This window comes from Abramis brama (genome assembly GCF_963993115.1).
Source record: "Abramis brama genome assembly, chromosome: 2".
Taxonomy (NCBI): domain Eukaryota; kingdom Metazoa; phylum Chordata; class Actinopteri; order Cypriniformes; family Leuciscidae; genus Abramis; species Abramis brama.
The window spans coordinates 15,085,768-15,104,141 of record NC_139964.1 but is presented as its reverse complement, the minus strand read 5'-3'; the positions used below and the strand labels follow the sequence as shown (position 1 = coordinate 15,104,141).

Here is an 18,374-nt window from a genome sequence, read left to right as displayed (position 1 = left end):
ATGGGAGTTTGCCCAACCAATCCACATGTGCTTTGTGGATTTGGAGAAGGCATTCGACTGTGTCCCTCGCGGCATCTTGTGGAGGGTGCTCTGGGAGTATGGGGTTCGGGGCCCTTTGCTAAGGGCTATCTGGTCCCTGTACGACCGGAGCAGGAGCTTGGTTCGCATTGCCGGCAGTAAGTCAGACTTGTTCCCGGTGCATGTTGGACTCTGGCAGGGCTGCCCTTTGTCGCCGGTTCTGTTCATAATTTTTATGGACAGAATTTCTAGGCGCAGCCAGGGGCCGGAGGGGGTCAGGTTTGGGGACCACACAATTTCATCTCTGCTCTTTGCGGATGATGTTGTTGTGCTGGCCTCATCAAACCAGGACCTCCAGCATGCACTGGGATGGTTTGCAGCCGAGTGTGAAGCGGCTGGGATGAGAATCAGCACCTCCAAATCCGAGGCCATGGTTCTCAGTCGGAAAAGGGTGGTTTGCCCGCTTCAGGTTGGTGGAGAGCTCCTGCCTCAAGTGGAGGAGTTCAAGTATCTTGGGGTCTTGTTCACGAGTGAGGGAAGGATGGAACGGGAGATTGACAGGCGGATCGGTGCAGCTTCGGCAGTAATGCGGTCCCTGTACCGGTCTGTCGTACTGGTCAATCTACGTTCCTACTCTCACCTATGGTTATGAGCTGTGGGTCATGACCGAAAGGACAAGATCCCGGATACAAGCGGCCGAAATGAGATTTCTCCGCAGGGTGGCTGGGCAATCCCTTAGAGATAGGGTGAGAAGCTCGGTCACTCGGAAGGAGCTCAGAGTAGAGCCGCTACTCCTCCACATCGAGAGGGGTCAGCTGAGGTGGCTCGGGCATCTTTTCCGGATGACTCCTGGACGCCTTCCCAGGAAGGTGTTCCGGGCATGTCCCACCGGGCGGAGACCCCGGGGAAGACCTAGGACACGCTGGAGGGACTATGTCTCCCAGCTGGCCTGGGAACGCCTCGGTGTCCCCCCGGAAGAGCTGGAGGAAGTGTCTAGGCAGAGGGAAGTCTGGTCATCCCTGCTTAGACTGCTGCCCCCATGACCCAGTCCCGGATAAGCGGAAGAAGATGGATGGATGGATGGATGCTAAAGCCATCAGTGTCCAGCCAGAGCTGAAGTCCAAACACTGACTCAGCAATGCTGTTACATCATAGACAAACACAACTGTCCTGAACAGAACTGAAACAGTCCAACCACCTGCAAATGGACCCCACAAGAAGATGTATCCTGCTAAACTTGCATTCAGCAGGGAAACCTCCCCCAGCCAAGCACAGAGTTACCAAGGGGGGAAACAAACCCCTCTGCTTAACACGTCTACGGACGGTTTCCTGGAAGCTTCTGAAGCCGCAGAAGGAAAAGGATTGATTCAGACGAATCCTGAAACAACACGTGTAGTGACAACTCAAAGACCAAAACGTCCACGCCTACCTACGAGACATTGACGTTCACCTGCAGTCTTTGATGAGTGTGCACCATCAAGATAGACTATCTGATCTGGGTCACAACCAGCCCAGAGTGGCACTGCGTTTTGGCTTTGGCTGTGGCACTACCAGCAGCTGGAACAAGCCATCATAACAGGATTCTCAGAATTTTTTTTTTTTTTTTTTTTGCCCAACCACCCCTGTCTTCGGAGGTCAACTTTATTTTTATTCATATAACAAAATAAGACTGAGCATATGTTTGCAAATAATAAAGAGTGACAAGCTGTAACATAGAGACAGGGTGGTACACAGACAGACACACGGCCAGACAGACAGACAGACAGGCAGGCAGGCAGACAGCGAGAAGTTATAAGTGTGGGATTGGTATGTCTGTAAGTGTGTGACTGTTAGGTATTGTTAAGGCAGATATATTGGGGGAGGGGGGGGGGGGGGGATAGAGATGATTGGAGGGGAGGGGTGGAGAGGGGTTGAATGGGAAAGCACGTGGCTTACATTAACTGTTGAATTTGTAGAAAGGTTATGAGGGGATTCCAGGTTTCTTTAAAGGCAGATATATTGTTCTTTTTATGAGCTATGGTTTCTTCTGTCAAAATGAATTCTATGATTAGGTTAGTCCAATGGGTAAAATGGCAAGATGATTTTGATTTCCAGTTCTGAAAGATTTTTTTTTTAGCGATTGCTAGAGAAACAAAAACTGGGGTTTTGTATTTGGAAGGGATGGAGGTTTCTGAAGTATCTCCTAGGAGACAGAGTGCAGGAGACAGTGGGACTCTGCAGTCCAGGATCGAAGATAGTCTGTTAGTTAATGTGATCCAGAGAGAGTGAACAGGCTGGCAAAGCCAAGTGACGTGGAGATAGGTGTCTGTGCTCCCAGAGGTGCACTGTGAGCAGGTGTCTGTGTCAGATAATCCCATTTTAAATGGTTTGCTCTGAGTGATGTGGGTTATGTGGATGGTTTTATATTGTATGAGTTGTATATTGGTGTTGGTGGTCATAGTAAAAGTATTCTTGCAGATCTGTGTCCAAAAATTCAGGTCGGGAGATAGCATGAGGTCGCTTTCCCACTTCCCCTTAGGCAGGGTTATTGTGGGGTTAGATGAAGCGATGAAGCTGTAGAGTTTGGATATAAGTTTTCTTGGGTGGTTGGCTACTTCCAATAACTGTTCACTGATTTTAGAAGGCTGTAGAGTGTTAGTTGAAGTTGTTTTGCTTTGAACAACCTTCACCAGTGCACGGACGCACTGAAGCGTTTTTTTTTTTTTTTTTTTAGTTCAAAGTTACTATCAGATTTAATGTTATACCCTGACAAACTATACATCATTAAAAATATATAAGACTCAAGTTTCAATATTTGACCACTATTGTATTCTGAGAAATTTATAGTGACAGATATTTCTTAATTTGCGTCAGGAGTTATGAAATGAAAAAATGAGTCGATATCTTTAATATGAATTATGAGCGTCAGCCGCTTTCATTCATAAAAAAAACTCTGTGCTGTCGTCATGACAGTGCTTCACAAAACAACGTCCCTCAGGGCTTTGAGCTCAAAAATGTGCAGATTTGGAGAAATATTGATAGATTCTCATAGGTTTACGTCAGATTTCTATAGACAGGAATAATATTTATTGAATTTATACCCAAATGCGTCGATGTAATCATTATGAGCGCTGGATACTGTGATGTATTGTGTTTTCAATCCATACCAACAGCCTGAGGGCGCTTGTGTGCACAGTATAGTCCATATATGGAACACATGAAGAAGTGCCATAATCATGTTACATTCCAGGACATCACTGATACACACACAGCTAACAGAGATCACTGTAATATGCAGATAAAGTTTTGAAGACAATACACATGATTGCAATGATATTTGAGTTACCTGTGTTCTTCGAGCCATGTCAGGTATTTTCATAATAATAGATTATATTTATAACGTAATGCTAATCGGTATAGACTTTATCATTGTGCAGAATACTATAAAATAATATATTTTCTGTCTGATCTTTTTATCTGAAGCCAAATTAGACTTGCTTTATAAAGTAAGTTTGGAGCACAAACATGGTTTTAATCTCATAAATGGTTGTGTATTGATGGTGTGCTAAGCTAACATGTTAGCTAGCCCTGGTGCACCTGCCACCTAGCACTAGCATTTATTCTTTTATGATTTTTTTTTCAAATAGGAATGCTTACTGAGATGTGTCTTTATTCAAGAAGGGCATTGATTGGATACAGTTTCAAATGTGATAAAAACTTTGATAAAATAAATTAGGGATTGAAACTCTTTGAATAGCCTGTGAATAGCCAGTTGTTAGTAACTATAATGCAGACAAAAGAAATGCATATTTAGAGCCATAACCAGGCTGGAGAGGTGTGAATGTGTGCATGGGGAGACTGAGACTGAATGGGGCTTGTTTGCACCACAAAACAATAGAGACAATAGACTGAATAGATGACTTAGAAGATGACTAAACATCAGTAGCATTTTAGAGTCTAATCAAAATAAAGTCATATGACATGGTCTTGAAAAACATTTAACTAAATACAGAGTTTTAGACTTATATTCTTCAAATTTTAAATATAAAATGGTCAGACGTGGCTTTAGCTGCAGTGCATTTCTAGATCGCTACAGTGCCAACTTCAATTTTATTTTCAAGAAGATGTGTTCTTATAACTTGACAAAACTTTGAAGCTATTTATAACAATTTGTATCATTATGACAATAATTAATTCTACATTTACAATAAACTGCCAGGTGTCAGCTTTCAAATGAGATCATACTTGTGTTTTTAGTGCCAAGGGTTCATGAACTGTATCTGTTTCAGTTTGGGTATGTCCTTTCTGGGGATTTTTCAAAAGTGGGGTTGCAGGTTAACATGTTAAAGATTTAAGTTGTTGGTAGTGGAGAAATTGGTCTCTCCCGATCCCGAATTTCTGGACAATTGAGGTGAATGACATAAATTTATGATTTTCAAATGCATGGTGAAGGTGGGTGATGCCATTTTGTTGCCATTTGGGGAAGTGGATCGGTTTGTTGTGAAGACGGAGGTCAGGGTTGTGCCAGATGGGGGTATACCTACATGGTGCTAGGGGTGATTTGGTGATTTTGTTGGTTTTCCACCAGGCTGCCAGAGTTGTTGCTATTGTAATGTTGTGATAGAAGTCCAGTTTTTTGATTGACTGTGGTAGAAAGGGGAGGTCTGCAATTGAGTTGGGGGAGCACAAGTATTGCTCAAGATCAAGCCATGGGTTAGAATGTGTCTGTTGTTGAGTCCATTTATATAAGTAATGTAATTGGTTTGCCAGGTAGTAGTGCATACAATTTGGTGCTTCAAGTCCGCCTAAGTGTTTTGTGTTTTGGAGTGTTGTAAGTGCTATCCTTGTTTTTTTTATTTTTCCAATAGAAGTGAGTGGTGAGGGAATCTAGTTTTTCGATCCAATAGTCTGTCGGGGTAATCGGAATCATTGAAAATAAGTAATTGATCTGGGGGAGTATACGATACGGCCTATGGGTGTGAGTGGGAGCTTGTTCCATCGTTTATAATCATCTTCTATTTTCTTGAGGAGTGAGGCATAGTTGAGGTTGTATAGCTCTGACAGCCTGTGTGTGTGTGTGTGTGTGTCTGTGTGTGTTTGTGTGTTTGTGTTTGTGTGGCGCAGGTGCGGGCGCGGTCGAACAGTAGAGACATAAAAACATAGGCTACTCCGTCATTTTTTTCATACAGGAAATCATTCAAACTGCAAAGTGTTAAACTTATATTTGTGTACAGTCGCAATAAAACACAACATTGTGCTTTTGTAAAATAAATTAAAGCAATCCGCCCCCCGAAAGGCGCTAATTTTAAAATTAAACTAAAATGCTCACGGTTGCACGGGCATTTATAACGGTGCGCGTCCACGGTGAGGAACGAGCAGAACAGAGTCAACGTTTTTTAGTTCCTTCCTACTTCCATAGGAATTCATTGAAAATGCTCGCTCTACTCCGCACCAATATCAATGTCCATGCGGTAGGGGTGTAATGGTACGTGTATTCGTACCGGACCGTTTCGGTACAGGGCTTTCGGTACGGTGCACGTGTGTACTGAATGACTGAATGCAATATTTTGTGTGCGGAACATAGGTACATTTTCGTGTTTGCCACAGTCTCCGCGTTCAGCGCAAATCCCGCCCTGCAGCTGATTCTAAAGTTTTACCCGTCGTCACTGTAACCTAAACCAATGAAATCGACTGCAGGCCGAAAAAATAAATAAATCACACACCGCGTGCTGTACAACAACATACACGGCACGCTTTAGCCCAGCCTCTCGCTAGCTAACGTCATGACTAATGCAGACAAGCCCATAGACAGTATGGACAAGCCGGAGCTTGAAGAGCCACCCTTTACACTTTGAAAAAATTATATATATATATTTTAAATATCAGCAGGCCTACAAGCTGGGATTAGTAATGCTGCACTGTAATCATAGTTATTTATTTATATTTTTCATTATATTTTATTATGTGATATTGGTTTGAGACTGAGAGTATTTTATTTAGTGGAGAACTTTGCAGCAGTATTTTATTTCTTATTATTTTTTTGTTTTATATATATTTTATTATATTTTATTAAAAAGTGTTTTAAAAAGTGTAAACATTGTTAAAAAAAAAGTTTATAGTAATAAACAACCTGCAGTTTAATGTTTGCATTTCTTTCCCTTACTGTACCGAAAATTAACCGAACCGTGACTTTAAAACCGAGGTACGTACCGAACCGTGATTTTTGCGTACCGTTATACCCCTACCGTGCGGACAAACATATTTTATTTTCGTTTTTAAGTTAGCGATTCAAAAGCCCCCAGCGGTGTCACACGTCTAATAACCGGTGGGGAAATATTCCCAGAGTCACATCCCTATATTTATATATAAATACTATAGGCCTACCTGATTTTGAACACAAGAGGGCAGCATAACACTATGAATGACTTGATTAATACATTTTTTTGGACTAAACAACTATTCTGGTTGTTTTTAAACTTAACTTAAACATAATTCTTACCCTCGCCATAGCAAAACCGTTAGAGATATTTAATATCCGTTCACAATTTAGCATCTTTAATGTATTTTCATCATGTTGAAAGTCTGAAATATCCAAAAAAATCTACATTCAAACCAAAATATCTGACTTCCTGTTGGTCGGAGCTAATGACTGTAAATTAGAAAGTTGTCCGGCTCGATGAGACCAATGTGCGTACTGATTTTTGTAACTGTACGTAAAACTAACCCCCCCACTTTTGTCAAAAGCATTTTGAAAGTGACACACTTCCTGCTGCCAGTTGGTGGTGCTATAACTTTGACTCACAATAGTTACATCCATCTGATCGGCCTCTTACCACGAACACACTGCTGAAGTTTCATCAAGATCAGTTTATGTATGCAGAAGTTATACCACTTCGTGTTTCTCTTTTCTCGCCATAATTTCGTTTCCTCGCCACGACCAAACCGTTCGAGATATCAAAAATCCGTCCGCAATTTAGCATCCTCAATGTCTTGACTTCATGCACACCGAGTTTGATGGGGATTGAATTAATTCTCTAGGAGGAGTGTTTCAAATTCCACAGCAAGCGTTCTCCAAACAACCCATAATAGCTGACTTCCTGTTGGGCTGGCGTATAACTTAAGAGTGCGAAAGTTGTTCGGCCCGGTGAGATTTATATGTGTACCGAGTTTCATATTAATTTATGCAAGCTAGTTTGATCTATGGACCAAGTTTTCGGACCCCATTCAAGGGGGCGCTGTTGAGTCCCCCTGCCACACCTGGGTACCAGCTTCAGCCCGGCCCTGATGGTCGCAGGTTCTGACCTGTGTGCAAGGCTTCAAGAGTTTTCGAGCACGTTAAGGGACCCAAAAGCCCCTGAAACCTTGAAAAGCAAGAATTAAACTCAAAAGACACCCCCCCCCCACCCCCCCCACACACAAACACACAGAGACGCCGAGGCAGAGAGAGAGAGAGGGAGGAAATCCACATTCAAACCAAAATATCTGACTTCCTGTTAGTCAGAACTAATGACTGTAAATTAGAAAGTTGTCCGGCTCGATGAGAACAATATACGTACCAAGTTTTAAGACTCTGTAAAACTAAGACCCCATTTTTGACTAAAGGTGGCGCTACTGAGCCCCTCACCACGCCCGTTTCTGAAACTTTGCACATGTCTACTGGCTAATAAATGTGATGTGTCTGTCGAGTTTCATCCAATTTCAAGCATCTTTAGAGTCTCAAAAGCATCCAAAAAGAAAATTAAAGTTTGATGCGTTGCCACGGCAACAGTATCTAAGATATCAATAATCCTTTCACAGGTCTACATCTGCCGTGTGTCTACATTATACACATAAAGTTTGAAGCAAATCGGGTAAAAATAAGAGGGTGATTTCAAAGCATTTTGAAAGTGACACACTTCTTGCTGCCAGTAGGTGGCGCTGTAACTTTGACTCACAATAGTCACATCAATGTGATCAGCCTCTGAGGAAGTTTTATCAAGATCAGTCAATGTATGCAGAAGTTATAATACACTTCCTGTGTCCCATTATTCGCCATAAATTCGTTTCCTCGCACGGCCAAACCGTTCGAGATATCAAAAATCCCCTGCCAATTTTTCATCCTCAATGTCTTGACTTCATGCACACCGAGTTTGGTGCCGACCGGGTGAATTCCCTAGGAGAAGTGTTTCAAATTCCTAAGCATGCGTTTCCAAACAACCCTAAATAGCCGACTTCCTTTTGGGCTGGCGTAAAACTTAGAGCATGAAAGTTGTTCGACCCGATGAGATCTATATGTGTACCAAGTTTCATATTAGTACATGCAAGCGTGTTTGATTTATGGACCAAGTTGTCCACGCCCGGATACCAGCTTCAGCCCGGCCCTGATGGCCGCGGGTTCTGACATGTGTGCAAAGTTTCAAGAGTTTTTGAGCATGTTAAGGGCCCCAAAAGTGCCTGAATAGTCATAAGAAAAATAATAATAATCCTTACGAAAACAATAGGGCCCTTTCAGGGCCACCTTTCAGGGCTTGGGCCCTAAAAATAATCCTACTGAAAACAATCCTACTGTCCTACTGAAAACAATAGGGCCTTCGCCCTTTCAGGGCTTGGGCCCTAATAACAATAACAAACAAGTGTTCGGATCCCGTTCCAGGGGGGCGCTGTCGAGCCACATTGAATTTCACCACGTGATTTATGGACCAAGTTGAAATTTGTTGCCAGTAAATTGGGACCAAGTTGTCCACGCCCGGGTACCAGCTTCAGCCCGGCCCTGATGGCCGCGGGCTCTGACCCGTGTGCAAAGTTTCAAGAGTTTTCGAGCATGTAAAGGGCCCCAAAAGTGCCCGAAAGTTTGACAAAATAATAATAATAATAATAATAATAAATTATCCTAACGAAAACAATAGGGCCTTCGCCCTTTCAGGGCTTGGGCCCTAAAAATAAAAAAATCCTGACAGAAACAATAGGGCCTTATTACAAAAACAGCAACAATAGTACTAGTTGTACTTTCAAAGTTCAGAGAGAGGAGAACATGAAGGATCAGGTGTCCTTTCTCCAGCAGGTGCCGGCCTCTGCAAATATTGCCCGAGTGCATCTGGCCATGGCCAATTAAAAAAAAAACATATTTTAGTATATTCCTAGAGGGGAACTGTACAGAAGGGTGAACACCACGTCAACGCCACTATCAGCATAACTGTTACTGTGTGTGTATGAGCCTGCTAGTTATAATGAATGTAGAGTAGAGAGGAACTGTACTTTTCATAACTAGCATGCATACGTTATCCGAAATACTGGTCTTTTGCACCGGAGGGTTTATTAGGCCGCTTCATTTTCTTCATCAACGCGCCAGCAGCTGCGCACTTGCCTAACGTAACGTAACGGCGACCCTAGAGGGCGCCCGCGCGGCCGCGCCCCCAACATATTTGTCGCCCTAGGCAACCGCCTAGTTCGCCTATAGCAATCGCCGGCCCTGAGTTTGAGTATGGCAAGTTTGGAGTTTATGGATGCGAGTACACTGACCTCGACTGTGGTTTCCTCGTCTGTTTCGGTGGATGAATCCCGTTTGCGTATTTTCCTGTTTGGTTCTGACATAATGTCCAGATTGTAGAAATAGCTGTCGATGAAGTTGAACAGGTTATCCGGGTCTTGACAAGATTGGTTATCCAGTATAGTGAAAGTTGTTTTGATAAAATGAGTGAAGTTGATAGTAATCCAGTGTTTGCGTTTGCGTTCAATTGATAGTAATCCGGTGTTTGCGTTTGCGTTCAGAGCGCTGCCATGTTGGTTCTCACCCACAGTCTCGCGATAGTCTCAGTCTCGACACATCCTCCCTGATGGAAGTCTGATTCTCAGACTTAAGAGTCTGAATGCAGACTGGGCACTGCCCAGACACCAAACAGACCTAAAGGTGCCTGTGCTACTACCACAGACTCCGAACGAGCTTACCCTGGAGCGTGCAACAAACCTGTGACAGAGGAAAACACCAGCTCCAAGAACCTTTTCCTCCAAAACCAGTTAGTCACCATTTCTGGCCGCTCCACGCAATGCCCACTCAACGATGCGTGACTTGACGCAGAATGCCTTTAACACACGAGGCCTCCTCAGAAAGGGTTCCTAAACCCCACTGACATTGAACTGCAAAGATCAGAAGGCACACAGCACGACCATAATGCGAGCCGCTGCTACAAAGTTCATAGTTAGCATAGGACATAGAACTTTTAAAGTAGATGAAAATGTGTGCTCAAAAGAAGCAGGAAGCTGCATTAGTAAAATTAGAATTTTACTGATTTAAAGAAAATCTTGAATGCATATGTTAGCCTCACGTGCCAACAGACTATGCACTGCTTTCGAACCATACAGACATTTGCCACCTTCTGGTTGAAATTGGCACTGCTGCATATTCGTTTCCATGACAATGACTTGTCACATGACATACTAACTTTAAATAGGGCATGCGTCACCTGACACCAGATAGTAAGCAAACCACCTGAGCTGCGTAAACTAACAAAACCTAGCGGCCCTTCGTTTAACTACTGTTATCCTAAAGTGCGTATTTGATCATCCCGATCCAAATAGGACGCAACATGCGATACGCATTTTGATCACTGGTTACTGGCTTGTTTAAATGCAGATAAAACGATAGCTGTAATTGACATCTCTACTAAAAGTGAAAAAGTCTTAGATTTTTAACTAGTATCTGTAATTTCAGCATTAAAGCATAAGTCTGTTTGACAAAAGAAGCTCAACTCAGCGGCATGCTGTACCGGCATTTATTATTCTGCCTTGACTGGAGGAATCCAAATTGCAGCATCTGTTTCTGACGAAGAAATCTCAGTACAGTGTTATATATGCATAGAATTGGGTGATGCTCCCCTTTCTGCAATGTAAAGGCCTTACAAATTATTGTTAGGTTGATGTAATTCATCTAAATTTTGGCTGCATCTACAAGCAGAGCTACCTAGAGATCAAAATTGTTCCACTCGCTGAAAAGTCAATATTTATGCATGAGATGGACGTAACCTTGTATGCTTAGACAAGCTTCGACTTACAGAAAATCTATTTCCTTACCTTTTAAACAAGTAGAAGAAGTTGTTTAAAGTAAAGGAAAGAGTTACTCGAGTAAAACTGGCAAATGCCAAACCACATTTGCATTTTACTGAACGTAACATCTAGTTTTTGGAAGACTCAAAGTATAGGCGCCACATTTGAACTCGTTTAAACATGTATAACTCATTTAAAATGTGCAGACATTCTGCATAGACTGTTGAATTGCTCTGACATGGTTCCCATGACAACGACTTGTCACAGGAAGTACAAACTCGTAACGTCATATTGTAAACAAATCAGCCTAGATGGCTAAGCTAACCTAACCTAGCGTTCATTCAGCTTAGGCTAAGCTAAATAATAACTGCTACAGTTAGCGGTTAGCATCATTTACTTGAAGTCTTTATCTACAGCTTGTGCTGTGCACAGTGCAAAGTGATCTAACATACTTTTCCTTTAACCCCAGTCAGGGTTCTGATTTTTCACTTTCTCTTTCCTTACTTTCAATTCTTCCCAGTTGAATTTTACCGCCACTATTTTAGGAGTAGTCCTTGCTGAGTGCTGTCAGCTAAATTTGCAGTTACCTTGTAAATTAAATCTAAATTTAATTACATGTAAACTGTGTAGCTAGAGAAGAATTTTTATAGTCATGAGGATTTTCATCAGCATGTTGACTAAACTTTTGTAAGGACACGCACACAGGGACCGTGTGTCGTGAACACACAGCAGCTGTGACCCACTATCTGTGAGTCTGGTCCAAGCAAATTAAACGTTTGGCCACTCGTGCTTTTGATTATTCCCAATTTCAGTTCATTCTTGTTGTCTTGATCACTTAAGCTTTTTTTTTATATTTTTATTTTACTTTGATAATAATAGCCGTCAGCTATTCACTTGTCCATTCTTTCATTTATTTGATTTATTTACATTCGTTTTATTTAATTCTTGTTCTAATGTGGTTCCAGTCCCCATAGGGCCCAGTAAGGAACCAGAGACACCTTTATTTGTGGTTTTGTTTATTTTCAGCAAGTGCACTAATTTTTATGACCCTGCAAAACAAGTAATCTCAACGATTACTAGGGCATAACTATAGTCCTGAGGATTGATAATCTGAAGCATAATCTGAATAGGAAAACTGTATTTATTTTTTTTTGATTTCCTGAACAATCATTGTTATGATGTAAATGATCTTTGAAAAGTAAAAAAAAAAAAAAAAAAAAACATGTTATGAATATAAAGTTACTTTTCTTCAGCTGACCAGCCAATTATGATAGTGTGTGTTGATTGGGGTTTATATTTGTTCAAGCTTGACAACCTTATTGCCTTTTTGATTACTTTGTAATATATATTTATAATTACAAATAAGTACAAAGATTACATTGTTAAAAAGGGATGCTTATGAGAGAGCATACATTTGAAACTGCTGAGTCTGTGAAGGGTTTTGATTACGTAATTTGCCTGCCTTATAGCATAACTTGACATCAACAATCAGCAAATGAATCTCAACATAGTGACAATAAAATATTCAGATAAACAGATCAAATCTAAACATCCCAAAACAGGCTACTTAAAATCACAACAAAAGCGCAATTAAAGAAAATATTAAGATCATTCAGCTGCATAATTTATTCATGCCTCAATGCATGCTGGGAGTCATCGATGTGTTTTGTTCTCTGCTGGCTCCCAGCATGCATTGCGGCAAAAATATATTTGTTGATTGTCACCATTGTTGAGATTTATGTGCTGATTCTTGATGTCTGTGTGTCTGAATAATACATATGCCATTTTTTTTTAAATCTTTAAATTTCTTTATAATAACCATTTACAATAACACTATTAGATCTCTTGCTGTTGTAACTGTGTGTTAATAAAAAAACATTTGTTATGGGAAAAATACCAAAAGAAAATAGATCAGGTGATTTTTGGAAACTGTTGATCTATTGGCCTGAATCTCTGATCTCATCCAGTGTCTAAATTTTGAATATATGGTGATGTGTTGATAATTTGTATTTTTGATTATAGTTGCCCTGTGATTCAACAGCATGAGATCCAGTAGTGTTATGGTAACTATTTATTATACAGACATTTATAGTATATACATTTATATTCTACATCTGGCATGTAAGCCTGATGAAAAATCAATGTTAAGTTTCAGTCTTGATTCAATGTTGATCTGCTATCAGGGATATAGTTCTTTATAATTATAAACACAACAAGTACTGTTTTTGACTATGAAGTGTTGCATATTCAGAACTACTGTGCAGTGTGAATGACAGCCAGACACACCTGAGAACAATCTACAGGTTTCATACATTTCTACCAAAACATTTCCATGACTTTTGAGGCAAATGTTCATATTAAAATCCATGTTCAAATTTACCATAGCATATCTGTAGCCTACATAGATTAGAAAACATTCATAAAATAAGCCAATAGAGACACAGTGTGTAACATTACCAGGTGAGATGGTCACTGGTGTGACAGTTGTAGGGCTGGTGTTAATGCTGCCAGTGTCTGAAAGTTTGGATGAATAGTGATTAATGAACAGAAACACAAATATCATGAGTGTGTAGAAAGAGCTCTTGTGAATATAATTACCTGCACAGTATGCAAGATTACAGTGAGTCGGACTAACCAGCTCATAAACATAATAATCGTCTGGACAGGCTTTGACTTTAATGGGAAAAGACCCGTAAGCGCAGCAGTAACTCCCATCATTACCGCAGACATCTCGAGTGACGACTCCATCTGTTACTGTTGGGTGTCCACCACGGATCCACATTGAGATATTAGTGCCACAGCTGTCCTTCTCAACACATGTGTCTGGGATATGAGCGCTAGCGTTGTTAATGAAGAGACGATACCAGCCGCTCCAGGAGACAGACCTGTCACACTTTCTGACTGAAGCATGTGTATTATTGATGGATCTCCATGTATCGTTCAGCACAGTGTAGGTGTAGCAGGGGTCTGCAGAGAGATTAGCTGTGATGGAAATATATTAACCCTCTACTGCACGCATTATTATGCAATCATGGAAAAAAAATGTTACAGTGTTTTTTTATATATAAAATAGACTCAAATTAACATATTTATATATATATATATATTATTTTTTTTCGGGGGGTACTTTTGGGTGCGTTGCCATATGGCAACATTGTGCGACAATGGAACAGCCTGATGTGTTTTCTCCCAAAATGACATGAAATTCATATGTAACCTTTGGTTAAATATAAAAATACCCGACTACGCCACCTAGGTTCCTTCTCTACCCAGGAAAGTATAAAATAATACAAATAACCCAAAAAGAGAATTAAACCAAAAAGAATTACAACAAAAGGAAGGACCCTGCTGGTTCGAATTGCACTGAAGACAGAGACGTGACTTTCCAAAAATATACCAGATTTATTTATTACAGGGAAAAGATCATTCACTTACAAACATCAAAATAGGTCTCAAATACAGCTTACCAATTAATACCGACAGAAACAAGAGACCCCAATTTGACCACTTTAACAGAAGGGGAAAACACAGCAAATCAGTGAATAAACAAAACGTAAAGCAAGTGTCACACCAAATAAAAAGAATATCAAAAAGAAAACAAATACACTCCCCCTTCTGTTAAGCCTCAATATCACAGTTCTGGCCACCAGCGGATATAACTGGCAAATGGATTTACCAGAAAAAACTAACAAAAAAAAAAGAAAATAATTACACCACTCAGTCACAGTAACATCATATTTCACTTCTCAATTAAGACTAATGTTAATATTGTTTGCGCTGCTTTAAATGGACCAGGCTACCAGCATAGCAGTTTACTATAACTTAATAGCCCATTGAACATACATTAGGCTACGTCAGTATTTCAACACATTTCTTACGAGCAGCTCGTTAAAGAGCTTGATCGTTAGCGGTTCAAAACCGCAATATCCGCTGCCGTCAGTTGTACTAGGACCATGAAACAGTGACAAAATAAATATAAAGAAACAGCAGCTAGCGCTCTTGGGCCACACCTCGTAGGGGAATTTAAAGGGATAGTTCACTTTGAAATTAAATTTTGGTATGTTTTAGCTTACCTGAAGGGCATCCAAGATGTAGGTGTCTTTTTTTCCGCAGTAGTTTCAATTTTGATATTTTTAGGTCAAACCGTTCTTGTCTGACAGTCATATAATGCAGGTCGATGGTCCCTGTCTCAAAACACAAGCACAGAGTCCAAATTAAAACAATTCCCCATCGTCCAAATTAAACAATTCCCCATCGTAAGTACACACTGATGGCCTAAGACACGAAACGAGCGGTTTGTGTGAGAAATCTAGTGTATATATCTATGCGCCAGTCTGCGCACACGTCACACAGCAGGAAGCGCCCGCGACTTCAGATCACTTCGACGTGGTTGTGTTATAAGAGGTAAAAACGATAAAAATACTGTTCGGTTTCTCACACAAACCGCTCGTTTCGTGTCTTAGGCCATCAGTGTGTACTTACGATGGGGAATTGTTTAATTTGGACGATGGGGAATTGTTTTAATTTGGACTCTGTGCTTGTGTTTTGAGACAGGGACCATCGACCTGCATTATATGACTGTCAGACAAGAACGGTTTGACCTAAAAATATCAAAATTGAAACTACTGCGGAAAAAAAGACACCTACATCTTGGATGCCCTTCAGGTAAGCTAAAACATACCAAAATTTAATTTCAAAGTGAACTATCCCTTTAAGCTATAGTAACCTTTATATTCCCTGCACTCGCCACTTCACGCCCACGCATTCCAGAGAGGCAAAGCAACTAGAAATGGGTAGCCGGTTACTTCACACCGCACAGAGAAGAATAAAAATCAACCAAACTTAGACAGGGTTTTTAATCACGCCACTAGACACAGACACCGCACAGGTGTACTCAATATCAACTACGGCTCAACGCCGGTGGGCGTGTCTAGTCATTTGCAATATGCAACCATTACAAGTTCCCCAATTCCAATGAGCAAAACGGAACGTTAGATTATCAACCTGTCACACATAGATGATTACAGACCTGTCTTTTAGAAATGAAATTGTTTTTATTATTTAAAATGTTTTCAAGAGCTTTGTGTACAAAATATGAAACTAATTTTCAAAGTATTATTTCAACAACATTTACAAAACATCTGACGCAAACTCATAAGAACTGTTCAAGTGAAACTACTCAATGTGAAACGATTATTTCAACAACATTTAGTCTACTACATATTGAGTCTACTAGGCCTAATTCTGCCTGCCTCTCATACTTTTCGTCACTGATCCCTAGCTCATCCTCACTTTCATGAGATGGTATAACCACTTGTACCCTGTACATTTCAGCCCTCCTCTCAGCCTTAAGTTGCCATAGAACACTGACGGCTTCATTTTCTAAACAAAATAAGCGTATATATATATATATATATATATATTACTTTAATTTTACTTTATAAATATATACAAATATATATAAATATATGAGTAGAATACAACCATCAGTGCATCCATACATTGTCATTCATACAAAGCTACTCTGCATTAGCATGGGCAAAATATTGTTCCATTACCGCACAATGTTGCCATATGGCAACATACCTATTTTATTGAATAAAAAGGTAATAGTAGTATCAAAACAATGTGACAATGATTGAAAAAAGATTAGAACTTATCCCAGATGCTTGATGTAATTTTAAATTCTGAAGAAATATGAAAAATTTAGGAAAATCTTCACATATTCACGAGCACTTCTTCAGCAACTGGAGTCATCAAAAGTGTGTGAAAAGAATGACAGTGCAAGGGTGTGTAGTGTCATGTGATGTCATCAAAGAATATCATTAGTTACCACCAGGTTCTACCATGAATTTAAGACCAATCAGAGCTCATGTTTATTTTCAAATTTCAAGAAATGTCCACAATGCATGCTGGGAGTCATCGATGTGTTTTGTTCTCTGCTGGCTCCCAGCATGCATTGCGGCAAAAATATATTTGTTGATTGTCACCATTGTTGAGATTTATGTGCTGATTCTTGATGTCTGTGTGTCTGAATAATACATATGCCATTTTTTTAAAAATCTTTAAATTTCTTTATAATAACCATTTACAATAACACTATTAGATCTCTTGCTGTTGTAACTGTGTGTTAATAAAAAAACATTTGTTATGGGAAAAATGCCAAAAGAAAATAGATCAGGTGATTTTTGGAAACTGTTGATCTATTGGCCTGAATCTCTGATCTCATCCAGTGTCTAAATTTTGAATATATGGTGATGTGTTGATAATTTGTATTTTTGATTATAGTTGCCCTGTGATTCAACAGCATGAGATCCAGTAGTGTTATGGTAACTATTTATTATACAGACATTTATAGTATATACATTTATATTCTACATCTGGCATGTAAGCCTGATGAAAAATCAATGTTAAGTTTCAGTCTTGATTCAATGTTGATCTGCTATCAGGGATATAGTTCTTTATAATTATAAACACAGCAAGTACTGTTTTTGACTATGAAGTGTGGCATATTCAGAACTACTGTACAGTGTGAATGACAGCCAGACACACCTGAGAACAATCTACAGGTTTCATACATTTCTACCAAAACATTTCCATGACTTTTGAGGCAAATGTTCATATTAAAATCCATGTTCAAATTTACCATAGCATATCTGTAGCCTACATAGATTAGAAAACATTCATAAAATAAGCCAATAGAGACACAGTGTGTAACATTACCAGGTGAGATGGTCACTGGTGTGACAGTTGTAGAGCTGGTGTTAATGCTGCCAGTGTCTGAAAGTTTGGATGAATAGTGATTAATGAACAGAAACACAAATATCATGAGTGTGTAGAAAGAGCTCATGTGAATATAATTACCTGCACAGTATGCAAGATTACAGTTAGGTGGTCTAACCAGCTCATAGACATAATAATTGTCTGGACAGGCTTTGACTTTAATGGGAAAAGACCCGAAATAGCAGCAGTAATTGTTCCAGTGACCGCAGACATCTCGAGTGACGACTCCATCTGTTACTGTTGGGTGTCCACCACGGATCCACAGTGGTGCATGAGTGCCACAGCTGTACTTCTCAACACATGTGTCTGGGATATGAGCGCTCACACCATTAATGAAGAGACGATACCAGCCTCTCCAGGAGACAGATTGGTCACAGTTTCTGACTGAAGCATGTGTATTATTGATGGATCTCCATATATCGTTCAGCACAGTGTATTTGTAGCAGGGGTCTGCAGAGAGATTAGCTGTGATGGAAATATATTAAGACATTAATGAGTTTCTGAAAAACATGTTATTATAAAATGTAACCAGAAATGGAGCTTTTGGTACAGCTTCCAACCAGTTTGATTTTATT

General features: G+C 40.1%; 1 protein-coding gene across 1 annotated transcript in view; it reads right to left on the bottom strand.

Moving 5' to 3' along the window:
- Positions 1-18,374, bottom strand: part of LOC311077941 (uncharacterized protein) — a 55,356-nt gene that overhangs the window by 11,849 nt on the left and 25,133 nt on the right. The window contains exons 3-6 of the mRNA XM_084106586.1: positions 17,881-18,264; positions 17,740-17,796; positions 13,615-13,983; positions 13,474-13,530 (exon numbers count right to left, since the gene is read on the bottom strand). Coding sequence (XP_083962712.1) covers positions 13,474-13,530; positions 13,615-13,983; positions 17,740-17,796; positions 17,881-18,264 — 867 coding nt within the window. The remainder of the gene's footprint in view (positions 1-13,473; positions 13,531-13,614; positions 13,984-17,739; positions 17,797-17,880; positions 18,265-18,374) is intronic.